We start from the raw sequence: 27,797 nt of genomic DNA, 5'->3' as shown, positions 1-27,797 counted from the left end.
TGATCAACAAATGACTTTGAGCCTAAGCTATTCTGCAGTCATGGTTTGAAGAATTATATTTTAAAAACAAATGACGCAAGTAGATTGAACATGGTTCTGTTGCTTGCTGCTCCGTATTCCAAGCCTGCATAGCATAAAATTTGCAAACGCCACTCTCAAAACTCAGTGATACATGAGTACAAATAAAGCACAAATGTTATACATGCTACTTCCTTTTAAAAAAAGGAAAATATAAAAAAACTATTTCTTCCAGAAGCCAGTAGGTGGAAAATGGAAAGATAAATATAATTTGGAATTTGACTTTTGTTTCCCATGAAAACCAGATGCATGTTCCCCGCATGCACTCAGGCTTTTAACCATGCAAGTGAAAAAGAGGACAAGTTTTAACAAAGTTCCTGACAGCCTCTGGAAGGATCATTGTAAGTTGGGCCACCTCAGCAATCTTGTTGAGAGAACAGCCCACAGACAATTCCACTGGCACAACTGGGAGAATGGGAAAGCACAGCCCAGGAGGGAGAACAAGCGACAGTGTGAGTCGGGCTTGGGGAATCTATTCAGTCATCTGTGTCACTCCAAAGAAAACCATTCGATTATGCCTTTAGCTATAGAATTAAAAAATCCCTTTGCAAATCAGATAGCTCCAAGGTCTCTTCTGCTCCTGCTGCCTTCCAAGGCTGCAGCATCCCAGCGCTCCCCGGGTATCCTGAGGCAGCAAAACTGAGACAACCAAGTCAGGTGTGGGTTGTACTACCAGAGAAAGCCTCAAGTAACAACAATATCTGTCACAAAAACTGTTTGCAGAGAAATACATCAGCAAGCGCGGGCAAAGTACCTGACAGCCTTCTAAAGACTGAGGCTAAGAGAAGAGAGGCAAAAACCAAAGAGGAAATTCCTCCTTACTTTCCATAGGCATGAGAAAAACACAGTATCCAGAGCCCATAAGTGGGTAGAAGTAAACTGAGTAAATTAAGTTCCTACACATCTTCCAAGAAGGCTGTCAGCTCTATCCCTTGTCCAACACACCTGGACCACTCAAAGCAGCTCTGGCCACAGATTTGGTATCACCACCATCTATTCCTCCAGACAGTGAGTTTATTCCTTCACTAAGCATACATCTGGCATTTTTATTATTACTACTACTTACAAACAGACAAGTTGATACGTGTTACAGGTCCTGATTTGTCTCAGCCCCCAGCTCTAGGGTTAAGGTGCACTCAATCAAATCCTTAGCCTCACCTTTGAAACTAGCAGCAAAAGCCGCCTGACATGGCAGGGCCCTGGCTACCCGCCTAGTAAAAGCAGTACAGAGACCACACAAATCAAAGCAACGACACAAAAATTAAAAGCTCTACGTGCACCAACACAGCGTCTGTGCAGCACGGCGAGGTCACTGCCAGCCGGCTGCTGTGCTCAGCGAGGAGCAGCCCGTGCCCCCGCCGGCAGCGGCTGCTGCCGAGGCACCGCGGCCGCCCTCCGCACCTTAGAGGGGGCCAACAGACGTAGGTTACCCATCTCGGAGGGGCAAGGCTCTGAGCGGGCCCTTGCTGCTAAGCAGGCTGGACTGATCTATCCACGCCATTAACAGAATTCTAAAAATCATTTTTTCAAAAAGAGTTCAGATTCTGTTACAGTACCGTTTTTTATATAGCACGCAGATACAGTCAGATACCCAAGGTGTGGATTACAAATTAATAACCACAAATGAAAACCATCACACGGGAGCGAGGCACCAACACATCTGAATAGGGACCGAACAGCATTTTAGTAATAGTTTTTATTTCTTAAGGCAGCACAGAAATAAAGACATATTTCAAAAGTAACATGCACTGACTTACGATACAGTTAAAATCCATATACCTTTGTCTTGCTGACAGTTATTTAATCCTAAAAATTGTAAATCAGAGTCCACACTACCACTCTTCCCACGTGTCTGTATGTATCCAAGTGTTCCACATTTCCCTGAAATTTGCGGCTGATGAGAGCACATAGCACCTTTCAAAAGAAAAACACAAATAACTAGATAATACTTAACATACGGTATTCAATGAAAAATATACAATAATATTTAATAGTGAATTAAAACTCTGTCTAACTTTCAGTGTAAACTATAACTACTTTGAAAGTATTTAATTCAAGAGTTTCTAAGCAACCTCATAGTACTGTTCATAGGCACAAACTGGAAAAATGGCTGGCCGTTCTCCCAGGGCACTTTTCCAACTCTGAGAATTGCAGGGGGTCAAAAGAAAAACCCAAAACAACCACCTCTTTGAATACATTACAATAAAAGGAAGACAACACCTTAAAACCCCAAAATGCAGTGAGTTTCTTTAGAGGGATGTCACTCCTAGCACAGCACTGAGCAAACTTGGCATGCCACACACGTCGGCGCTCCTCAAACAGCCGAAAATACAACCTACCGCCAACTGAAGAGAATAAATCAGGCCTGGTCTTGTCCAGTCTTTCCACATGCCTTTTAGCTATTAAAATACAAACCACTGAGTCTACATTGCTTGCATAAATTAAGTGGAGCACTACACTTACAAATCTTCTACAGACCTGGTTTTCAAAAACATGACTTTTTTCATTTTTTAAAACAACCTTTAGCGCTCACTCCTCAGGCAGCTTTCTACCCTATCTGCTTCTACAAAGCAAAAAGAGAAAATATGCAAATCTAGAATAGATATGCACTGGTCCGCTCTCCTGAACAGCCTACCGCACGTAAATATGACCTTCCCAACATGTCCAGTTGATGGTATTTCATACCCTGCCGCCGCTATCAGCTCACTCTTGACAGCATACCTTCTACGAAAGCAACTGCTATTCTAGCCAACAACGCATCCCAGCTCAAAAGTCAGTAAAATTCTGTCTCCTTTTAATTTACTGCTTTAATTGCAGTTCATATTTACAGTGTGGAAGAATGCTGGCTGAATCACCCTGCTGCTGACCTACATGTCGGTACTTTCCCCTAATTCTGCAAAAGCAGCAGAAAGCTCTACATCTCAGGGATATCCCGAGCCCTTTTGTTCAATACATCTGTTCACGTAACCACGCTATTTCTTTTTGGTCTTGATATCTGCAAAAAAAACTTATTTATAAACTCTGTTGGGTCTATCCAAACTAGTGAAAATCTGCGTGTGTACAGCAGGACTGGAAAACAGCAGTCTAAGTCTAAGAAGCACACTTCTCCAGGAGCATGGATGGGACTGCTGCCGCTTGCTCCAGTTGGAGGCACAGCCCTGTGCCTAGTACTCCACCCTTTGTAGTAAATGAAAATAAATAACAAAACAAACGAACAACAAATGATAAACCATACTCATGAAGCTACAAATTTATGCTCAGGTTCTACATCTGTTTCGTAAATAGCAGATCAAACACTTTTCTGTGTTAATACTTACCAGCACAAACAGAAGAATGCTCAGAGTTAAAATCTATACTATTCTGAAATAAACTCCTTGAAGGTCTTTTTCTACTAAAAAATAACTCATCACTGACTGGTACTCCTTGAGAGGGCCATAACTTTGGAGAATGAAGAAAATCATTGGATGTAGAGAACTGTAGGAAAAAGGAAAATAAAGAAACATACACGTGTGTGAAATGAATGCACAACCCTTTTCTGTACAGACAGCAGAATTACCCGCGTAACTTTGTCATCTAGACCCCACCACAGCCCAGACCTGTCTCTTTACAATAAAGCTACACAAACCACTGTCCATGTGTTAAAATGACAGGATGGACAGAAAATAAAGCTTTTTCTCCCCTATCACTTAGACAATGAAAAGCAAGAGACTGTGTACATGAGCCATATCTTTCACCCACAGAAGCAAATTGGATTAATCACGCATATATCCACAGCTCAGTGCCGCAGGGGTGCCACGGGAGCGCCGAGGAGGGGAGAGCTGTCCCCGGCACTGACGAAGGGCTGCGACACGGCTCAGGCTGCCTTCAACCTCCTCCTCCCGCGGCCACCTCGGGTAACTGCCTAAACCCAAAGTACTGCCCAAGATCTGAAAAAAACTAATTCTGTTTTCCAACATTGAGCAGTCTCACCTCACCCTTGATTAAAAGGTTGGTAACGCGAGATATGAAGCCTTTCACCGTCATGAAACCAAGGGTAAGTTTGTCGCAGCATGGCCAGGTCAGCAGTTCAAAAATTCAGATCCTTCACACAAAAAAACTGTGAGAATTTTTTAAAACCTTAAAACTTAGCACTGAGTGCCATGGCTCATCAATACAAACTGCCAAGACTTCCCTTGTTAATAAAAGTCAGTTGATTTTTAAATGCAAAACATTTTGATGAAAGGTTTCTTTTCCCAGCTGCCCGATACTTTAGGTATTTTAAGCATTAGAAAGCATTTTAGTTGGTTTCCAGGTCTTACTCCAATACAGGTTGACATTACTCACACTGAAGGGGGAAAAAAACAACAAAAAAAAAAGGTAGAGAATTACACTAGTTGTCAATTTTAAAAATTAAACACTAACATTTTGAATTCTCTGCATTAGCTATGTCAGTGTTTAAATAGACAGCAGCTACTTGAGGTGCGAAAAAAGCACGCTTCAGATTTAAGTCTAAAAGCTGTGTCTGGTAAGATCAGCACCTTGTAATGGGAACTGGTTATAGGTAAAGGAAAAATCTGAAGAACAGAAATACTTAACAAAGAAAAGATCATGCTTTAAATAAAGGCTTTTTGCTTTCTGATTTAATTAGTAAAATCAGTAATTTAAATAATTTCCAGGCTATATTAACTACGCTTTTCCCTTTCACAGACAAGGCTCTACACAAAGGTCAAAAGAGAAGTCTGAACAGAAATGGAAATATTTATTCAGGATTGGAAAGAACAGCATCACATTAAGCCTAACAACCTCCTTTACTCAATATACTGGTTGTGTGAATGGAGAATTTGTAGTCTAACACATCACATACACAGTACATTCACTTATAAAAATATGTATTTTTAAATTTCACTGAAGATCCCAGTTCCCCGTCAAGATGGATTCTCAAACTGGGAAATTCGCAAAAACACTTGCAATCTGAAACCGCAGCTCTCCATTAGCCCGTAATTCAATTTTCTCCTCAGTTCGCAGCCTGGCCCACAGAACTCAAGTTGTGCTTGACGGGGAGAAACCGGTCAGCGGCAAACTCCGCGGGCGGCCGGCCGAGCCCTGCTGCGCCTGGGCGACAGCGGACCCCGCGGAACGCCAGCTCGCAGGTCTGCTCCGTGTTCCATGCACCCGGCTGTAGCTCAAGGTAATTTAACAGATTGCAGTGTCTTGAACGTTCAACGACTGGGTGAAATAAACAGCAGCTCAATGCTCTGATTTAATAGCTCGATGAGGTTTAAGTTAATATTGTAATGGGGTTTCACAAAAGCATCACAAAATAAAGCACAGGCGGAACTTAAAACTCGAAGCGGCACAGTCGTGAGACGAATAGCATGACTATGAGCATACAGAAACTGGTTTTAAGTCATAACATTTACTGTGTCACACAGTATCTTAGAATTGTTTATGGTTATGGAATACAGACAAAAAACTTTTAAGAGTTTCGACAACACCTTCAGGTCCCTTACAAATAAAGAAGATTCACAACACATTAGTAAGATTTACACACAAGCCAAGAGAAATTGAATCTCCATACCCTACTGGTGAGACTCCTCTCCAAAAAATCGACTTCACAATTCAAACTTTTACCTATTTCTAATTCTCCTCCCTTTAAGACTGTCCCCCCCCTTAAAAATGAAAAAAATAACTCACACATACTACCTGTTAGCAGCAAATAAATAAGTGAAGCAGCAATTTGCCTGTATTTCCATTTAGTGCTTAAAAACCCCAACCAGTTCCCAAAGGCACAGCTGTTCACCCCTGCACTGAGCGCCAAGGTACACAGCTGCATGGGCACAGGCTCTTGAATGAAACAGTTTCTGGGAGGGGGTTTGTGGTTAACAAAAACGGCAAAAATTTGGTCTTTACTTACAAAAATGCATGTTCCAATTTACTGTTACGCACTGCATTGCATGGGCTCCAAGTGCAGCAGGTAGGATTAAAGCCATCTGCACAAGAAGTCGAAGTCTGGAGTCTGAAGCATTTTAAGTAAATGCACTGAAATGCTCAAAAGCTTAAAACTTTACCTAAGATCTTCCTCCCTGAAAGCCAGTGCTAATGCAGGACCCGACTTTTCAATCGGCCTTCAGGGATTAGACTCTCACTGAAAATATCTGCGGACAACTCCTTGAAGCATACAACAGGGAGGGGAGACTGAAGGAGCCTCGATACAAAATGCATCAATCTGAATCCCATTTTTAATGGAACCCGGCAGAAGGAATCCAGTAGTTACAAAATGATTTAGTAAGACTAGAGCGGGAAATATGAAGCTTTACAAAGAATAAGGAACAAGTTCGGATATACAGTAAGAAGAATGACTGAAATCACAGCAGTGGTACCAGTAGCACTCGGTGCTATGCTGGCTTTTTATCACCCGCATGCCCCGAGGGACACCAGGTTTACTTTACAAATGAGAGAGAAAGAGCAGCAGCCAAATGGGTGAAGTGGCTTGTTCCAGGTTATTACAAGTCGGGATAAAAGAGATGAGAACTCAGCAGTCCTGCTTCTGTGATCAGCCAGGCTAGAAAACATCATTTTCAATCTATGTATCTTTCTGTCCATAAATAAATGTTATTTGTACAAATTACATTCTTCTATACATTCCATTCCAGAACAACATATGCAGAAGAAAATTACACAATGCTGACATAATTGTACAACTTTGCTCAGTTATTCCAAAACCAGCTACAGGAATAAAAACTCTGCTTTCTTGTATGCAAATTATAATTACAGCAATTATAAATTTGCTAAACATAGGTATGCAGGGCAGTGGCAAATAAACACAAACCTAAAGCTGCCAGATTTTTTACTGAAGTAGATGACAGATCCTGGCAAAGGGATGTCACAAAATGTTTCAGGTTCATTTAAGTTCCGCCAGCATCGGAAAGTATTTGAATCCACCCACCAAAAGAAATACTAACCTGGTTACCAAAGCACAGCCCTTGTGAGTGACCCATCACTGACAGATGCTGTGTTCTTACATTCCCTTCCCAGCTGAGCAGCGGCACTCGGCGAGACAAAAGATCCTCCTAGTCAAACACCCAGCAGCCATCAACAACATGCTCCCAGCACAAATATATTAATGGTATCTCCCCAAAATACTCTCCCAGCCTCCAGAAAAACACAGATCACATCCCAGAGACCGACACCTCAACTCACAACAAAAGGATAGTTTTATCACACAGACACGTCAACCTCCGTGTCCCTTTAATGCTCATCACCACTGCAGAAAGCAAAGTGTTTGTCTCATAAAACTCATTTCACAGATCATCTGAACACTCACTAAGGTCTTCATGAAGTCCAGCTATTAAGTTCCCTGATCAGTATGTAAATGGGGAAGAATTTCACATGGATTGCCAACAGTGCAGTTACATGAAATTGCACGTAGTTCATGTAAACTCTGTAACACAGCTTAAAACTTCAGTAAAATGTTCAAATGCTCTTGCTTCCCCCTTCCAAGGGTCCTGCTTTAACAGCAGGTAAGGGACCCACAATGTATATGTTTCACAGCAGAACAGCAGTAAGGTAACTCTTATCCTGAAATAATTACTAGGGATGTTATGTTTTATGTACAGCACACTAAATTTTCAAGGTAAACACAGGCAGCCTTAGCTACCAGGAGATCAGTGAGAACTCCCAGCACGCTGTTAGCTGATTTTGTGGCAACCACTTTGTTCTTCATGTTTCAGCAGGGCACAGGAGCCAGTAAAGTCTACAGAAGAAGCAGCATTTAGTTTTTTAAAAAGTGCTTTTGTACCCGAAACTGCAGAGTGTTTTTATTCTAATAGCTTGCTTAAATTGTAATTATAGAAGATGAGAATTAAAAAGGGAACAGGAGATTGATACTGCAGTGTTCTTAAAGTCATTTGTGTGTTTTCTCACCAACGGTACAAACTGGGAAACCACTGGAGAATGCAACATGTACAGTCACAGCGGGCTACTTTCAATTACTTAACGTCAGCACCCAAAAGATCAGTAGATCATGTCAAGTCCTAAAGGAAACAACATAAACATTCCGTTTATTTTGGAATAGGATCTGGTTCAGATTGGAATTGTTTACACCTTCCAAGGCTAAGCCCTAGGAATGGCAGCGGACATAGTACCTCCGTGTCTCCAGAAAAAGAACACTCACTTCAGCACCTTCAGACAACTTTATCCATTGGATTTAGAGATCATAAGTTGAACATCACAAGCCTGGCTCTGCCAGCTGGGGATTAGAAGTGAACAGGACCTTACTGAAGTACAAAGGAAAATATTCATGGCGTTATATGCTTTATTACCACCTTGTGCTGCCAAGCATTTCTTATCTCTAGCAACCAGTGTTCCTCTGATGCTGCTATAAGGCTCCTCTAAGTATATGCTTCAGAATGTAAAACAGCAGGTACTTAAAAAAAATCCAAACAGTTTACCATTTTATTAATTTAGCTAGAAACCAGAGAAGCTTCAGCCTACTGCTGCAAGCTGAGTGGTGATAACAACTACCTCTGTCCCATGTAAGGAGGAGGAGGTCAGGCTACTCAAATTTGGCTTTACAAGGGGGTAGAGTCAAAGGCAGAGTCTGTCCTGTAGCTTCGGCAGATGTGTACAGCTGCCAAGAACAAGAAGTGTAGAAGCACAGATAATTATGCTTTATTTGATAAACTCAGGTTTGGCTTTCAGAAAGAAAAAAAATGGAAAGCTAAGGTGCTACGAACAGCTATTAAGCCGTACGCCTTCAACTTTGGTATATAAAGCACTTAAGCGTGAAATTGTGCACTTTAACCACAGGATACTAGCTGTCAGAAATAAGACCCACAGATTACACACAGACTGGTATGAATGTTTTATTTAATGACCTTTTTAAGCGGTGTGTGCTGCATACCCCATGAGTGCCACATTTTATAAGCGCACCTCAAAGCGGAACACTGCTGAGCTATGTCACCGGTGCTGGCTCCCTTTCCAGCGCGACATATTCCCAGTCAGCTGCAGCATCGGGGCAAGGTGGCTCCTCGGGTGAACAAACAGTCCTGCTGCACTCACCGCGTCTCTCCAGGCCTTTGGTGGCACTCTCTGGCTCTGAAAGAGACAGCTGGAGGCACCGGTTTCCTGAGAAAGGCGCTGCAGTGTTTACCTATCAGTCACGTTTTCTTCTGCCGCTACGACTGGGGAGAAGACTCCTTTCCAAGCGCAGGACAAGGGCAGCCCCTGGAAGTTGAGGTGGTGGCAGTTCAAGCATCTCTCACTTTACAGTGTCTCACTAAGGGGTTTGTAAGGCTGAACGTAACTACAGTCTCATGCAAATCTAACAAATCAAGAGAAACTGCGTGCTTGCATCTCTAGTGTCAAGCTAACCACTATAAGGTGGTGACAGCTCCGCCGCTCGAGGCGGCAGCCGCACGCGTTCCCAGAGTCACGGCTGGACCTTGCGCTGTACAGAAACACACTGCGCAGGACGGACGCTCTTGGTTATGGCTGTCAGCGTAGAAGGTCGCCCTTCTGAATCCTGCAGCATAGCTGGCAACCCTAAGTTTACAGATGGGTGTGAAACAAAACCCATTTCAAAGGACTTCAGGGATCACAGAGAAATGTTTCATTAATAACCCAATTTAACATCACTGACAGAAGCTGCGTTTAGACAAACCCTTGAAGGCAATGTGCTTTATCTACATTACATTTTTAGTACACATTAACTTACACATGTTTTACTTCACCTCTTATCTGATCAGGAAAGTCTAGACATGGCCTTGGACAATCACTGTGTAACATGACGCTAAAAATATTAGTAGAAAAACAACTTTAAACATTAAGCTAATTTCATGTACCCTTTCAGCCACCGAATGACTCTGAAAGTTAATTTTTAAGCAAATTCATTTCAAAGGAATGTCTGAATTAATAATTAATTTTTTACATTTACATGAACAAGTCGACTACCTGAATTTTATGCATGATATACCTTACTGAAAATATTTAAGAAGAGATACAGCACTAACTTTCTTTCTTCCCCCCACTTTGATTGTTAAATGCCCTGAGGAAAAGAGCTTTATTTATACGGTTTATGGCAATCCCTTTCAGCTAAGAAGGAATGTCTTCAAGTACAGGAAACACTGTCCAACATACTCATCCTAGTGTGCCTTAAGTGAAAACACGGTTCACCTACTTGCATTGAAGATACACACACGCCACGGGATAAAAGCAATTTTGTGGCACGGATGTAATAAAACAAGCACCATCAAGAGGCCAGCAAATACTGTACCAGAAGTCACAAAGCCAGATAAGAATACGTTCCCTGGCCTGGAGAGCTTTACAATCTATCCAGACAGATGTTAGAGTAAGATAAGACAAATGATCAGGATGTGAAGACAAGGTAACAAAGTTGTCAACCTACAGCGATTGGATAAATATTTCAATACTTAAACCACCATGTTGTTCAAATTTCCATTACAGTAAATGTGGGTCTAGCCAATAGCACTCAAATTCTCAAAAACAATTCATCGCATGCTAAATTAGGACCTTGGTCACAAAGACAACTCTCTAGACTCTACTGACTGCACAGACTAGCTCTCCATTGATGATGGGGCTGCTTAAGGAATCACCGTGTAGGTAATTAAAATGAATCTCTACTCTTTTTCTCCCTTATACATGACAATGAACAGCATTTGCCTTACCTTCTAATAAAAAGCGTCCCTGACTTACTTTTTTTTTTTTTTTAAACAGGGCTTGTTCCTTTCCCTCCCAAAGGGCAAAGATGCAGTAGCTACATTAAATGATGCTTTTGTCTCTTGCAGAAGAGCCATTACAGCCAGACCTTATCTTTAGAGACACTGGAGTAAAAAAGAATGGCTGGAATTTGAGTAACTGAGTGCCACCGCTATTTTTGAGTGACAAATGAGTGCCTCGAGCACCAGTTAAACAACTGCTATTGGAGAGAGAGATGCATGATGATGGTTACAGCAGCGAAAGCGGAGTGAAGTATGAGATTGTGCAGAGACACAAAGCTACTCCTTGAGCCCAGTTCAACTTACATTTGTCTTAACATATGTTGGAAGAGCTTGGCAGGTGGACAGCTGTTAATCCACAGCCATTTTTAAAACAACAGTTCCCAAAAGCCAGTTGAAGAGTAACTGTAAAACCTTATATCTGCCAGTACTACGCTCTTCTTGACTGCCCACTGGCAAAGAAACAGCTTGCCTTTTCACATGGACTGAACACCAAATATTAGCTGCTGTATTGCATCAGCCTTCAGACATCTCTTTGTGATGATGGGAACAACACTTTTGACACTGTTCACATCAGGTGAACCAATACCACTAAAGCAAGCTGGTAATGCAAGCATAATTTTGGTACTGTGTTCCTACAGCACCAAGTCAAAATTGGCAACTTTCAAGTTCTATCAAACATGACATCAAATGTTATTTTTGTCAGTACTTACCTGCACGTAAGCAAAAAGCTATGTGGAGAAGAGTTATGCTTCAACGTAAAGTGAATTCTGGTTAACTGGAGGTTTCTGGTTATTCAGACGTCTTTCAAGTAAGAGTGCAAAAGAAGCATTAACATGTTTCCTTTCGGAAAGTGCAACTGATGAAGTCTTCAAATTCTGACACCTCAAAGTTATCGATCTGCTTTCTACCAACTTAAATATGCAAGAAAACAACACAAAATGGAAGTGAGAGGCAAACAGAACAAGTCAGAAAGCAGAGGGAAGAGGCAGGAACAAACAGAACCTCTAGGAGGCACAGGATGTCTTAGAAAAAGTCATTAGATGCAAAAAAATCAGAAAGCAATAAATACAGTACATGACAAACAGGATTTTCTCCCTGTAGAAGTATTTTCATTGCCACCTACTGTATACCATGCGGCAGCAGCGAATTGAGGCTCCACATAGCAGCAAAGGAAAAGAGATTTGGGAAAGTAACCTGCACTAATAGTTACAAGTAGTTCCTGTTCAGAACTACACCTTTACCAAATAAAGGCTGAAACGGATTCTGTTCTGATTCTGCAAAGATAGATGCCACAAAGTTCTACATCTGTTCATAAGTAGGAACAAAGTGAAATATGTGGCATAATAGACAAGGAGGTAAGAATAAAGTTGATCACAACCAGAAAATTATAATTTAAACTTGAAGTATTTGCATGATGTTATATAATTGGAAAAGTCTTCCAAGGAGAAAAGAAGAAAACCTGTCCCATAACAATTCAGTCATGCAGACAAGTGTTGGGATGATGAAGAGACAAGCCAAGTGGCTGTCAGATGTAGGAAGCTGATCTGAAGGTCTATTTTTTCTTGTTAGCCTTTAGATATGGGAGATAACTAGCTCTCTCACATGAGAGCTTCCTGCAGTCTGCTTACGATTTGGACACCTTTGAGAGTAATACTATGAACAAAACCAAACCTCCACATATGCACACTTAGCACTCCATGTTCCTGGCAGTTAGGTTGGTTTTCATCCCAATACTATGAGATGGGATTTATGCCCATGAAGTTCATACTACACATATAAAAACATATATAGTCTAAAAAGCTTTTATCTTATTAGTATCAAGGATGTTCCCTAGCAAATAAGAGTACCTCATTATCACTGACTTGAAGCCATGAATATGTAGCTACTTTCCCAGGTCAAATTTAAGTTCACACCACTTCTAAATGCACTTTACGTATGCAACGAAACAGAAACCATAAATTAATTGCCTTCTCTCCCTCTCTTCAGGGTTAAAAACTTGGGGCACTCATCCCAATTTAGAGGGGTAAATACAACCACATGGACTAAAAGGTTGAAAAAAAAAAAACCCCAAACCATTCCCACAGCACCTAACTGACCTCGAGAGAGGGCTGTCAAAGGTGGAGGACCTTCCACCATTCCAAGCAACAGCCAGGTTCTGGTGCATGTATTGGCTTGCTTTTTGTTCACAGTCTATGGAAAAACACACACCCAGCCAGCAGCAAACAGCAGCAGTACAGAACTGAGCCCAATGTGCCTAGCGAATGCTGGCAATTAACTATTATTTCTACAAGTTGTATTAGTTAATAATGAAAAGTTGTTTCAAAAAGAAAAACTTTCCTGCTCTAGAGGTCTTTCCTACAAAACTTGTCCAGATCCTATTTGCTTTGTAGGTAATCCAAGGGAACTTAGTTGCCTGATTCATCAACTCAGAAAGATACAGATCTCCTTAGGAGTCTCAATAAAGGCAATGCATAGACCAACGAAGGACATGGGCATGTGTGCATACAAGTATATACGTGAACTTCAAGGTTTTTATATTACAATAATCTTAACTCACATTTCTTTTTATTATGAGACTTTATTAAAAGTTAGCCTTCACAAAGTGGCACTGCTCGTGACCTTAGCCAATACAGAACAAGTTACTAAGCGACTAAGAATTAACTTCCCAATACGTAAACATGGTAGTGAGGAAGTCTACACACCTTTCAATTTTCTAGTAAGATTTACTTGCTTAAACTCACTTGCTGGAGATCAAGTTATGACAAATTAAACCTGTCCAGTTAAAAAAAAAAAAAAAATACACACACAAAAAACAAACCCACACAACAGAAAATCCACCACACATAGATACACCCTGCAGGTCTTAAACGCACAGATGGTATCCAAAACAGATGTCACAGAACAGAACCACTGCCAAAGTAAAAGGGACCTGAACAATTTCTCAAAGGCTCCTTCCCTTTGCAGCTGCCAACATGGTCAGTAAGTGATAAAAATCAAAACTTGGGTCAATCAGAATTGCTATTTCAGTGTGACCTACATTTTTTGTAGTCGAATCAGACTGAGGAACAAGAGCCACACAAACGTTTGGCAATGCCCAGGTTTTATTACAGGTCAGCACACTGCCAAACACTGGCTCCGTCACTCCAGAGCTCTGCCTTCAAGGCCTGAATTGAAGCAATTCATCAGTTTTCCTCCAAACAGCTTCTGTATTTAGGAAACTCTTTGCAGTCAGCTCTGAAAGAGCTTCCCCACTCTTGTACTCATTCTCTGGACTCTAGCTGGCCGTTGTCAGAGGCAAGTCACCAGGATTAGACATAAGACGTGCCTCATGGAGTCCAGCTAACTTAAAAAAAAAATAGAGGTGGGGTTTTTTTGGTGATACGTTGTCTGGTTCCTACTAGTGTTAAATTTGCCATAAGGAGTTCTCAAATTTGTCTTCCCAGATCGATGTATGTAGAGACATCCTTGCACGTAAAATATTAGAAGTATTAGCCGTACCTCACAAATCCCTGTCATTTAATAAGCCTTTGACAACTTTCAAATCTCCCCTTGGAACATGCCTTAGAATAAACGAGCCCAGCGAGCTACAAGTACATACCTGCTCCACACCCTTTGTGAAAGGCATCTTGCTTCCTGAACCACCTTCCCTGCCTCCAGCATGCTCATTTTCCCAAGGCAGTTTGTTTTTCCCTTTACCCGCACTCAAGACTCTTCTTGGACTCACTCCTTGTTCGGCATATACACTGTGCGAGCTGGAGTTTTGCAGAGCATCATCCCTTGCGTGATACCCACAGTAACTGTGTGCACTCTGAGTCCTGTTGCCCATCAACAGCCAGTCTGTATCTGCTCCGGGGGGTAAACACGACCCCCTGTTATGAGCAGACGACGGCAAGGGCACAGCGTACTCTACAAACCCTTGGTCCACTAGCTTCGGCAAGGTCTTCCTGGCCAGCCTGGCCTGCACCGCATGCATCACCCCGTCCCCATTGTCCTCAAGTTCCACGGCATCCACCGCCTTGAAGAGAAGGGTGGTTTTGGCTGGGCCCATGGAAGACGCCAGCACAGCAAATGCTTCCATGGCAGCATGCCGGACCCTGCGCTTGCTGTCCACCAGTGCTGGAGCCAGTTCAAACGCCAGCTTGGCCAAGTCCAGCTCCTCACTAGGGTAAGTGAGGAGGGCCACAATGCAGATGTTGACTACCTCCTCGCGGACTTTAGAGTTCTTGTGCTGCAGATGTTCCTGCTGCAGCAGCAGGCCCAGCACCTGCTGAGGACCTGCTGCCTTCATCAGCCGCAGCAACATGCGACTGTATTCCTGCCGGATAGCCAGCTTGTTGTCCCCCAGGACTTTAGCAGCAGCGGAAACCAGAGGTGCCAGGAAGGCCTGGACCTGGTCGCCTAGGCGCAGGGCCAGCAGATGTATCACCTCTAACGCCCCGAGCACCACTTTGAAGTTGGAGTCGTCGAGGAGGGTGTAGAGGAGGCTGATGAGCCCCAGGAGGCTGGGGGCTGGCATGGAGGTCACCGCAGCCTGGCTAGTGCCTCCAACCACCCTCTTCAGCTCCTCCACCGCTTCCGTGCGGTTCCTGTAGTCCTCTTGGTCCAGTAGACGGGCGTGCAGTGCCGGCGGCAACAGCCCAAACTCCAGGTCGGCGCTACCGGGCTGGGCGGGGGGCGGCGGCGCCGTGCCTTCGCCGACCAGCCGACCCTCTAGCAGCCGCTGCCGGCCGGCGGGCGGGAACGGCTCGGCGCCCGGCTCTTCCTCCCGCTGCCCCGCGGGCCCGGGGCCGCCCAGCTGCCAGGCCAGGCTGTGGGAGAGCTCACCTAGGCCGCGGCTGGCGGCAAGCGGCGGAGTGCGAACGCACAGGGAGGAGGCGGAGGCGGAGACGGAGGCGGCGGCGGCGGCAGCGGGCGGGCGGGTGGGGCGGCCGAGACCGCGGCGCCGCCCGCGCAGGGCCTCTCCGCGCAGCGCCGGCCGCAGCCCCCACCGCAGCTCCGCGGGGGGGGCGGCGTTGCCTTCGCCCGCCGCCGGCCCGCCGCGCTCGGGGCTGAGGCAAGGCGGGAGCCGGCCCCGGCCCCCCCTGCCGCCGCCGCCGCCCCGCGCCCCGCGCTCGGGGCCCGCCGGCTCCTCCATGGCGCGGGCGGCCGGCGGCGGCAGCGCGAGGGCCACGGCCATGGGCGGCGCGGGACGGAGCTGCCCCCGCCCCGGCAACGCCGCGCGGCAAAACACCGCCGTCGCCAGGGGCCGGCCCGCACCGCGCCTGCGTGGTACCGCCCACGGTGCGGCGGGCGGGGGGAGCAGCACGCGCCCCGCCGCCCTGCCCGCCGCTGCCAGCGCTGCGAAGCGTGGGTGCGCCGCTGTAGAAGCCACCAGCCTCGGAGCGAGAGTGGGCGGGACCGGGGCTGCGCCTCCGGACGCCAGTGAAGCGGAACAGCCGTGTCCCCCCGCTACGGTGTGCTGAGTGGCACCGCCCGCGCCCGGGGGGTTGTGGGTGCGTGGCGCTTCCCCGCCGCTGATTGGGTGAGGTCGCGGGGCGGTGGCGCCCGGAAGTGACGCGTGCTCCTGCCGGTGCTGCCGTACCAGCGCAGGCGAGTGAGGCGGCGGCTACCGCGGGCCGGGCTTTGCTGCGGCCTGCGCCACCCCCGCCCTCAGGTGAGCCCGGCCTCGCCCCACCGGAGCAAGCCCCCGGGCCCGAGCGGTCCTGTCCGGTCCGGCCGGAGCCGTCTCGGTGTCGGTAGCGTTTCCGCGCCCGGTTGCAGCGCAGCTGGGACTGCTGCTTCCCGGCTCGGTGTGTGGAGTGCGGGTAGGATGGAACGATGCCGTGCTGTGGGGTGGGAGCTGCTTCAAATACTCGGAGGCGGGAAGCGGCCGCCCGCCCCGGGAAGACACTGGTATATACGGAGCGGTGGCGGAGGGTGTCAGCTCCGTCCCGGCAGTCCCGGAGCTACCGGCGGGGTGAGTGGTGCCGAGGCGCTGTGGATCTCCGTCCCACGGACTTCCCAGAGTCTGCCTGCGGGGCAGGCGCCAGGGAGGGAAACGCGCTGCTGTGTTTTTAAGACATGTGCTCATCGGCAGAGCGCTCTGCCCTGCACCCCTCTGCCCCCCCAGACAGACGCGGACTGGAGCACAAGCGTTAAGTGTAACGACGTGGAGAGCATAAAATTTCATAGGCTAGACACCTTACGCTTGCAAATTATTCCTTGCACTTTTTTGGCATGCAGAAGGTCTTTCTTGTGGTGTGTTGGACGTTTAGAACCAAGGTTAGCTTGGCACTTAGGGCGGGCACTTTTGAGGTTTTATGCTGTCAAATGAGTAACAAAACTAGACGAGTCGCTTACTGGCTCCAGCCATTTTGTAGTCTAAATAAGGAACTGGCGAGCACTTAAATGCTACCTTGAAACAGAAAAGTGCCTGGAGCTATTCCTGCGGTTTTCACATAAAGAAAATGCTGTGCTCCCCATCACTTACTGGGCATCGTCGCATACTATGGTTTTCAGAAGAGTAAAAGCCTTCAGTACACGAGCTTAGGTATCTGCATTTCTGGTTAACCTTTTTATTTCCAATAACTCCCTGCTATTCACGATAAGTTTTACTTACAGACCATGGAAAGGATCTGATAGTGTAGAGCCTAGGGGCAGCCATTTGATTTGTGTTGTAAACCCAAATTGTTGGACTAGCATAGGTTCTTCAGGGCTGGTTAATGTTCCAGCTTTTAATTTTTTACTCAACAATAAAATAAGTACATGCAAATATGTGGTGTGGGCGAGCATTGCTATGCAGGAGGTATGCAAGATACAACAGTAGGCATCTGTACCAAGTTGGTACAAAAAGCTTTATTTCTGCAGAATAACTTAAATGTGGTGATTTATAACTTTTTACAGGTTTTTGCATCTGAACTGTAACCATTCTTTTTTCCTTCCATGTGGTGTTACCTTTTGTTTCATGCTTTCTACATATGTGTACGATCAAGTTACAAACTGCGTGTAAATGCAAAAGGAAAAGCAAGTGTTTTAGCTGCTGAACAGCTCCCCCCCCATAAATTTGTGCTGCAAAAATGTTGCTGTATGGAAAATGTTGTTGTATGGCTTCTTGCCTTTTGCAGGTTTTGCTTAAAATACTTTTTTTTAGATACCTTTTTTTTCCAGTATGGGTTTGTAAGAGGAGAAGGATGAGCTTACTTATCTTTTAGTGGGTAAGAGATTTTCTATCCCTAGCTGTTAGTTTTCACTCCTCTGTCAGTGCTATTATGTTCTATATTTAAATATTGGCAACTAATTTTATTCTTTCAGATTAAGCACCTAATCTGAAAGTAAGTAGGCTCACTGCAAATTAGATGTTAGTTAAGGAGCTGTAAAAGTGACGAGCTTCTTAATAAGATAAAAGAAGTGAGATCTTGAAGTTTGTGTAGTCATTTAGCAAATCAAAATAAAATCAGCTTTTCAGTTCAGAAACTGGATGGTTGCAGTGTTCTCTGTAGAACAATAATTATGTTTCCTCCTGGTCCAGGATCCTGAGACATTCATACCCTTCACCCTCTCACCCGTATAATAATTCAGTCAGAATAAAGAGCTGCAGAACTGCTTCTCCAACAGGTAGTGGTGGGCAGCACCATTTGAATTTTAATGATACTGAAATTAGAGCAGGTATCATAGTGCCTTCAAGTGTCACGATGCAAACTAAAACTTTTTGGAAGAAGCGTTTGGGGGTTTTGTGGAACTGTGGGTAGGAATGAGGATCATTCTCTCTGCCCTAACTAGTGATGTTGGGGAGCGTGTGTAGCTGCCGGTGCTGTGAGGATCTGGAAATAGTGAGAGATACCAGGATGCTCAGCCTGTCCACGTGGGACCTGCTCCCTTGCTCATGCTGGGAAGGACCTCACCAGCTCCCGCCACTCGCCTCTGGATGGTGGAGGCAGGCCCAGCTCCCAGTCTTCCCCAGGTCTGATCTCTCCAGGGGGCAAAGGCATGTCCAGTGGGGATTTTCTCTCACAGTGGAAGCTGCTCAGTGAGGTGAGGCAAGCATCTCCCGCTCCTCCTGTGCTCCTCTGCCTGCTCAGAGGACCGCTCTGGACCTCTGCTCCAGCACCCTTTTTCCTGCAACCCAGGACCCCACTGGTCTGTGGGTCGTTTTTGCCTCTTTGTGCAGAGGGAATGACTCTGCTGTTCCAGGTGAGGAAGGGGGAGCGGAGAGCTGGTCCCTGCTGACTGGTGGGGCCCTGCCCGCAGCTATGGTCGGACGGGAAGCACAGCAGGACTTGGCTGCTCCACAGTAGCACTAAATAGGTGGCAAAATAAATAGCAGAAAGTAGTTTAAGAACTTTTAAAACTTTGTCTCAAGCCAGTTCTATTCTTTATGTATCTCTATTTTTATTTCATTCACTGTTCTTTTTTTTTATTTCATTCACTATTTCATTCTCAAATATCTGGTGTAGAATCCTGTCACATATTCAATGCTTCAGATAATACACGTTTTACTCCAAAACAAAAAAAAAGGTGGTGGTTGTTGGGGTTTTTTTGAAGTCAAAGATTAATATAGCATACACTATTAATAAACATTTGATTGTCCTGGATTTACTTTACACAAAAAAGAATAGCACATAAGGATTGAAAAAATAAATTGGAAAGTAATAAACCTAATTAAGATAAAAGCAAAAATGCAAAAATATTTTTTAAATGTTACATATGGCATGTCTAAGTAACATGAGTAATGAAGCTGTTGAAATGAAGCCCTGAGTAATGCATTGAAAATTCTGTTTGTCACAGATGGACCAGTCGTCTCCAACCTACATGCTTGCCAACTTAACCCCCTTGCATTCTGAACAGCTTCTGCAAGGCTTGAACCTCCTTCGCCAACATCACGAGCTCTGTGACATTATCCTTAGGGTTGGCGATGCCAAGATCCATGCCCACAAAGTGGTGCTTGCCAGCATCAGTCCGTACTTCAAAGCCATGTTCACTGGGAACCTTTCTGAGAAGGAAAACTCGGAGGTGGAGTTCCAGTGCATTGATGAGGCAGCCCTGCAGGCCATCGTGGAGTATGCCTACACAGGAACGGTGTTTATCTCGCAAGACACTGTAGAGTCGCTTCTTCCAGCTGCAAATCTTCTCCAGATCAAACTGGTAGTGAAGGAGTGTTGTGCGTTTCTTGAAAGCCAGCTTGATCCTGGCAATTGCATCGGGATTTCTCGTTTTGCAGAGACGTATGGCTGCCATGACCTCTACTTGGCTGCTAGCAAGTACATTTGTCAAAACTTTGAAGATGTTTGTCAGACAGAAGAATTTTTTGAGCTTACACATTCTGAATTGGATGAAATTGTTTCCAATGACTGCTTGAATGTTGTGACAGAAGAAACCGTTTTTTATGCACTAGAGTCCTGGATCAAATATGATGTGCAGGAGCGACAGAAGTACTTAGCACAGCTGCTACATTGCGTTCGGTTGCCACTGCTGAGCGTTAAGTTTCTTACAAGGTTATACGAAGCAAACCATCTCATTCGTGATGACCATACTTGTAAACATTTGCTAAATGAGGCCCTAAAATACCACTTTATGCCTGAACACAGACTTTCCCACCAGACCATGTTGGTGACACGACCTCGCTGTGCTCCTAAAGTTCTTTGTGCTGTAGGAGGAAAAGCTGGACTGTTCGCATGTTTGGAAAGGTAAGTAATAGTAAAGTTGTTGCGGCACTTCAGTGGTGTGATGTTCATGCATGTCATTGAAGAGATGTGGTTTGCAGGACTGTAGTCACTGCTTTGCTTGTAAGAACTCTTAAGTGTTTTTTTTGGTTTTGTTTTTTTAAAACAAGGACAAGCACTGAATTCAAAATGCTTTTTGATTTCATGAGTAATCTTCAGTGTTACAAGGTTTTGTTTGTGCCAACACAAATAACTATAAAATATTATCATTTTAATTCTGTTGATTGAGAATTTGGTTAATAAAAGTGGTTAATAAAAGTTTGTATGCTGCTTCTTTATCCTTTCAGGTCTTTTCATTTTACATAATTTTTCCCTGATTTATTATTATTCCAGACCGTCAAATCATAGAATTTAACCTAATATGTGAAAAATATGCTTCCTGATAACTCAAAAGTCGTGGAATTAAAATAGACTTAGAGAAGAGCAAAGAGGTAATTCTTAGCGATGTCATGTTCTTGTATCAATGTAATCATGACTTTAGTCTCTACTGCTGAGCAGGTATCTATATCTGTGCTGGCAGAAGCAGGTAAGTACCCATCTTTCTTCACCCAATTTTCAAAAGAACCTCCTCTTCAGTTACTGGAGTACATCACTGAGGCTAATCGTGTGAGCAAAAGGAATGCGACAGAGAGAAAAATAGCTTTTGTCCCCATACTGATATGGTTGGGTTTACTTTTAACATTGTATTAACATTTCCAGAAATGTTAATTTTAATGTTATATGTTAAATGTAAATGTAAAATGTTAATAAGACCCAAACTACATATACATATCTGCATACTTACACAGACACATACAGTGCTTTGATGTTGAATGTACCCTTATCAGCTCAGTGAATGGTCTCTGTGTTAAGGTAGACTACCTGAACTGGTTCTGCAGCTGAATTCTGGGATAATATTTTATGCTGAGACTTTCTTTTCTGTGGCGGCACCATGCTTGCATACATATATGTGCGCTTAAAAACCTGGGAAGATCTGGGTGTTCTTTTTCCCTGTGTTTAGAGATGTTATCAAAGTTATTTAAAGTTAACTTTCCTGATAGTAGGGATCGATAGTAAACTAGATGTTGGGACTGGGAATTGTTGGGTTTATCAATTTAAATAAAGGGGGTTAGGTGCTTCATAAAACATGTGTGTTTGGGTGAATAAAGTAGGCTTCAGATGCTTTTCATCTCTCTTCCCTTCACAGCTTCTTCAATGATTGTAATAATATTGCATACCAATGTAGTTTGGGTTATCTTGATTCTTTTTTAATCAAGAATGCTCTTTACTACTATTAACTATGTTTTAATGCATACAAAAATTTCCTTGTCCTTCATTTATTATGCACATTGGTCTTTCCTAAACTGTTGTTTCAGTTCATACTTAAGTTTAAACAATTGCTCTTGACATACAAAAAAAAAAAAAGTTACAGATTGATTAAACAAATAATTCCTAATACAATTAAAACTGTGAAGTAGGAAGCTTTAGTTCCACTATTCTCGTTTTACTTTTCATTTTAGGAGGAAGGCAGGTTTTTCACTTACAGGTAGCTGCTGCTTCGTAATAACAAAATTACTTAGAATATGTTTACTACTGCTCTTTTCTAACTGGGCCGCTGCTGTCAAGCGCCAGTCTGGTGTTTCAGCAGTCCCTGCTTCTGGGTTCTTAGTGGCTTTATTTTCTTGTACGTTTTTTGAACAGATCATATTTCCTGTGTACTAGATACTCTTTTAAATCATTTAAGCAATTTATTAACTAAACTATTTAGGTAGATTGACTACACTTTATACGTGACAGGCTAGACCCACCATATTTTAACACTGAGTATAATTAAAAGAAAATGCAAATAAGCAGTATTTTGCAAACAGATTTTTCAAATTAGTTTGTTCTACTTTGACATTTCATTGAAATTATACAGTGCATGTAAAATACGTATTTAGAAAGTACAATTTGTAGTTTTGTAAATGTATGTTTGTACATATATATGAAGTGCTTCCCTCTCTCTAATTTTCCTTTTCTCTCCCATCTCTGTGGCTGTTCTGACTTCCCCCCCCGCCCAGTAATTCAAACCTTCTTATCCATTTGGTTTGTATTTCTAGCTTACCCCAATCACAACCTACCTCCAAAAGCTGTTTTGGCATCTGCACTGTATTGTCTTCCCTCTCATTATTCACGGTGTTCTCCTGCTTTCTCCGTAGTCTGCCTGGTTTATACTTTCAAAATTGATCTTTTCAGGTCTCGGACTTGGTGCCCTGGCTACTTGCTGTGTTGCTGCATCGCACTGTATGCTATGAGGCCCTGGGTTTTTAACTCTTTAGAACAGTAAACAGCATTTGATTTTTAGCTTACATTTGGGCTATTGGAAGAAACAGCAAACATCAGATGGGAGATATGAAAGACTCTGTTCCTTGATGCTCATTTGCACGTCATAGAGCTTCAGAAAGTCAGGTTTGCTCACATAATCTTTGTTTTTCTGTTTCAGTGTTGAAATGTATTTTCCCCAGAATGACTCCTGGATAGGCCTGGCGCCTCTTAGCATTCCCCGCTATGAATTTGGAATATGTGTCCTAGACCAGAAAATATATGTTGTAGGAGGGATTGCAACCCACGTGTGTCAAGGCATCAGTTACCGAAAGCATGAGAATTCAGTGGAGTGCTGGGACCCTGATACGAACACTTGGACGTCTCTTGAAAGGATGTTTGAGAGCCGGAGTACCCTGGGAGTGGTAGTTCTGGCAGGAGAGCTCTACGCCTTAGGGGGCTATGATGGGCAGTCTTACTTACGAACAGTAGAGAAATACATTCCTAAAGTGAAGGAATGGCAACTAGTGGCCCCAATGAACAAAACAAGAAGTTGTTTTGCTGCAGCTGTCTTGGACGGAATGATATATGCCATTGGTGGTTATGGTCCTGCCCATATGAACAGGTATGTGCTTTTGATGTGCATAGCTTGGTTTCATAAGCTGGAAATTGGCACAACTCACCGTTAAGCTTGTGTTCGGCAGCCAGTTAAAAATTATTCTAAGGTAGATTGGTAATCCACAGTGGGCCTCATTAATCCTTGTTTTGCAGTATCAGTCTGATAATTCAACTGGGAAATCTTTATTTTAACTTTAAGTGTTCCAGCTCAGAGCTGGTTGGTTTGGGTTTTTTGTTGTTTGTTTGGGTTTTTTTAATCCTTAAGAAGGGAAAATAGTAAAGACAAAGACATATGTGCATATTACTGAACAAGGTGGTGCAAGACACCTGACCTTGTAGACACCCAGGCTGGCTAACTGAGCAGATGAGTATTGTGTGGGCTGGTTTGCTCAGGCCCCAGGGTAGCGTACTGTATCTGTGTCATGGCACTGCACCTCAGGTACTGAGCGCTCGGGAGAGGCTTGCTTAGCACTTGTGCCATTGCTGTGTGAATCCTTGGACCTCAAGCCTGCAAAATATTAAATAATTTATAAATAATTTAACATTGAAAACACTGCTTTGAAATTAATAGGATTTTTGCATGCTTAATATACACTAAATAAATATATACCTCTAATGGAATCTTGAAGTAGTCTTAATAATCAAGTTCAAGATGGTGGTTACTAGTCTGGCTCCTGGGTAGAATTGGGCTTGCTTCAGACCGTGCGTTCACAAGGAGGTTTCCTGGGACCAGCATGCTCTTTAGTTGTTCTGTTCCACATCGCTCCATATGGAGGCACAGCGGCATTTAGTTATGCAAAGAAATCATTTGTACTCTCTTTTCTTTGTTAAAATGGGAACAAATCAGCCATATGTCCCTTCAGGAAGCAAATTAATAAAATACAGGTTCAAATAGCTGAATGAAGAATGAAAATTAAAATCTTGCTTGTAGGAGGGGAATGCATTGATTGTTTAATGGTGTAGTATAACAACATTGCACTAGTCATTAATTTTACGTACTTGATACGTTTTTATATAAAGCAGTTCATGAAGCAAAGGGTTAGTTTCCAAAAAGGAAAGTATATCTAAGAAGTTGTAATTTGGAAAATGGAAACAATTTTTTAAATTACTGAAATACAAAGCAGCAGTAACTTAAACTGTTTGGCATTTGTGTCAGAATTTTGTGAAACTTAATGCAATGTTATTCTAATTTCTTATATTTTAAATTATGAACTGTAATACCAGTTGAAATACTTAATAGGCAAGCAAGCCATCTCTGAAAGTTTTCTATTGACTCTAGGATTTTTTCACACAGGAATTTGACCTGGAATAATTAAGCTGCGCTGTTGCCCTGTGTGGTCACTCTTAGCTCCGTACCGTCTTTGTACCACGCAGAACTATCGGCTTTAGTAGTAGATTAAACAGAGCAAAGCCAGTAGCAGAGTAGAGCAGAGTACCACGAGTTACGGTGGGACCTCTGGGGTGCTCACGCCACTGCAGCCTTGTTGCACAGACCACGAGAAAAGGAAGATAATCAAGCCATTGCTCTTGCCAGAAGTGGTTCCCAAAAGTTGAATGCTCAGTGTGCACACAGGCTGTTGAAAGGTGAACTTGGTAATTTCCTTTCAGGAAATGTAAGATCACTGGAGTAATAGGAAATGTCCTTTATCAAGCTGGTACCTTTAAAGGGCAAGCTCTTAACAACATTAAAGTTCTGCAGTAGCCTCACTCCTTGTGCCCCATCTTCTCTCTCCTTCAGTCAGAAAGGAATTGCCAGCAGCTCCTGTAGAGTTACTAGAATCTGATATTTCGTTATTTGCCTTCTTAAATTTAATTTACTTTTTATTGAATAATTTTGGTTTTATTAATTATTTAGGTGTGCAATTAATATGCCATGCCATACAGTCACTAGACTCATACAAGCTCTAGCATTAAAAGAAAGACGACTGCTGTGTAAATTAAGTACCTTTTCTCCAACTCTGTAGTGCTGCCGACTTTTCTCTTCCCCTCTTTTCTTCCCCCTTGTGCTACTGAAGCTGTATTTCAGATAGGGAATAGCTACATGCCACGAGTGTGTTAATGACTGACCATTTATACAGCTCCAGTGATTAAAAAAAAAATCATAATTATGATAATTCATTTCCACTTTATCCTGAAGGCCTCTTCTGTCCTTATTGTTTTGATCAGCAGCCTCTTTATTGCTTTTCCTGAGGGATATGCTCTCCATATTTCTTTCCTCTCTGTTATTTTCAGGCAAGCCTCAAGGAAGTTTTTGATTTGAGGTGTTACTCAAATAGATACACTTCAGATCTGCATTGTGTTCGGTTTTTCCTGAGTTGCCTTTTTTGTAAGTAGCAGCAGTCATCCTTGAAAGAGCTTTCAGTTCTGAGACCAGTTTTGAGAAATCTTGCTTTGTTTCAATATGTAACCTGAAGAGCCAGGGTAGTGGCATGAGGACATCAGAGAAGCAGCTGAGCTGCAGTTGCTGCATCAGGATAAAACATGTTAAAATTGCTTTTTGGCAACACTCTGTTGAGAACCTCCAGCTGCTTTGTGTTGTTGAAGGATCCTGGGATGTGATTGATGCTTCTGGGGTGATAGTACTGGCTTTAGTTTCTTGTGTGCTACCACTGGGTAGGACAGAGCAACTCTGCTGCAGAATTTTCCATCGGCTCAAGCACTTTTTCTTTGTGTAGCATTATTCCCGTGTGTGGTAATATTGGTTGGCAGAACTAGATGTACCTCTGGCAAATGCAGATTTCTTGTGGAGTGAAATTCAAATGTCACTAAAATCCAAGCCTCACAAGTTGTTTGTTTGTATTTGCAGCATGGAGCGTTACGATCCGAGTAAAAACTCATGGGAGACAGTTGCTTCAATGGCAGACAAACGGATAAACTTTGGTGTCGGTGTCATGCTGGGCTTCATTTTTGTAGTAGGTGGACACAATGGTGTGTCTCACTTATCGAGCATTGAGAGATACGATCCTCATCAAAATCAGTGGACGGTGTGTCGACCCATGAAGGAACCCCGAACAGGTGGGGACATACAAAACTCTCAGCAGTTAACTTTGATATACTTTCAGAAATAAACTGCCATTTAACCTGATAGAAGCTGCAATAAGGTTGCAGTGACCTGTCTGCAGAGCACTGTACTTTATCTGTGAATTGGACCAAAGATCACTTAATCAGCTCTGTGAATGAGTATTTATTTCTCTAATTTTAATTACAGTCCAGTTTATTTTTGTTAATACTGAGCTGTAACAAAAATAATATGAAGTAAATTTCTACTTCATCTTCTGGTTTTTTCATTAAATTTAAGTGAATTTCAGCAATTATGTGGTTACTCTTCTGTTGTATTTTATTTTATGTTGAGACTCAGTGGTCTTCACTTCTGTCGCCCTGACATGGAGTATTGGAAAAGAGGAACATTGCTTTGTTATAGGAAAGGGCGTGAGAGCAGTCAGAAAGGAGTACAAGACCTGAACAGAGAATGACTCTTCATTTACACCCATTTTTTTTAAGGACACCCCAAAGAAGGAGAGGCTGTGAGAGCTTGTCTGTTCAGCCTTCAGGTGGTGGTGGGTCCAGTTAGGAGCAGAAAGATTACTTGCTTCCAAACTTGGTGATCATGCAACTTTTTTTTTTTTTCTTTCCTATAGGAGTTGGGGCAGCTGTAATTGATAACTACCTTTACGTAGTCGGAGGTCATTCAGGCTCATCCTATCTGAACACTGTACAGAAATACGATCCCATCTCAGATACCTGGCTGGACTCTGCTGGGATGATGTACTGTCGATGCAATTTTGGTTTGACTGCACTTTGATAAAAAGCAGGACTTTATGGACCTGATGCAAAGATGGAGCTTAATCTGCTTGAAAATAAACCCAGCTGGTGGAGACCATAAGCTGCATTTTCTGGAGTTGTGAAGTTGGAGGAATGTGGTGAAGCCAGGATTCAAATGAGGAAGGATTTGTTTTCTTCCGATAATTGGCCTTTGTTACCTTAGTGACACGGGCAGGAGGAATGGAAAGCTTGTTACCCGCTGGGTTTAGATAGCGTCCTGTTAATGGCAGTGAATTTTAGAGTACTGTACATGCCTGGGGTATGGTTAGAGAACTTACTGTCTGTCTAACCCTTTCACTTTCTGGAGCTTTTCTCTCTTCCTCCTGCCTACTATGAAACATGAAGTTTACTGTGTTTGGGGTGAGAGGTGTGTGAATGTGTTGTATGACTGGACAGTTTGCTGATAGTTGTCTGGTTGTGTCTTCATATTAAGAAAATGCCAGTGCTTAATAATTTTTTTTATGAACAGTAACTAAAGGGCTGCCTTGTTTCTGTATCTCAAGGTTTGTAAATAATAAATGCCATAGTGTGTTGCCTGTACACTCTCCTTCGTTACCCGCTTACTGGTAGGAGGGCTGGGATG

General features: G+C 43.4%; 2 protein-coding genes across 2 annotated transcripts in view; one reads left to right on the top strand and one right to left on the bottom strand.

Annotated features, from left to right (window-relative positions):
- TOGARAM1 (TOG array regulator of axonemal microtubules 1) overlaps positions 1–15,987 on the bottom strand; it is a 44,455-nt gene extending 28,468 nt beyond the window's left edge. Inside the window, exons 1-3 of the mRNA XM_082000945.1 lie at positions 14,395–15,987; positions 3,396–3,552; positions 1,858–1,992 (exon numbers count right to left, since the gene is read on the bottom strand). Of these exons, the coding sequence (XP_081857071.1) occupies positions 1,858–1,992; positions 3,396–3,552; positions 14,395–15,972 (1,870 nt within the window). The 5' untranslated portion in view covers positions 15,973–15,987. The remainder of the gene's footprint in view (positions 1–1,857; positions 1,993–3,395; positions 3,553–14,394) is intronic.
- Positions 15,988–19,556: 3,569 nt separating this feature from the next.
- KLHL28 (kelch like family member 28) lies at positions 19,557–27,531 on the top strand. Its single transcript, XM_082000518.1, has 4 exons — positions 19,557–20,458; positions 22,956–23,399; positions 26,199–26,407; positions 27,031–27,531. The coding sequence occupies exons 1-4, from the start codon at positions 19,560–19,562 to the stop codon at positions 27,192–27,194; spliced, it is 1,716 nt and encodes a 571-aa protein (XP_081856644.1). The 5' UTR covers positions 19,557–19,559; the 3' UTR covers positions 27,195–27,531.
- The last annotated feature ends 266 nt before the right edge of the window (positions 27,532–27,797 follow it).

The sequence above is a fragment of the Phaethon aethereus genome, assembly GCF_964289735.1.
Source record: "Phaethon aethereus genome assembly, chromosome: 5".
NCBI classification, from domain to species: Eukaryota; Metazoa; Chordata; class Aves; order Phaethontiformes; family Phaethontidae; genus Phaethon; species Phaethon aethereus.
The sequence above is the reverse complement of the archived record's forward strand: the minus strand, read 5'-3'. Positions and strand labels throughout refer to the sequence as shown.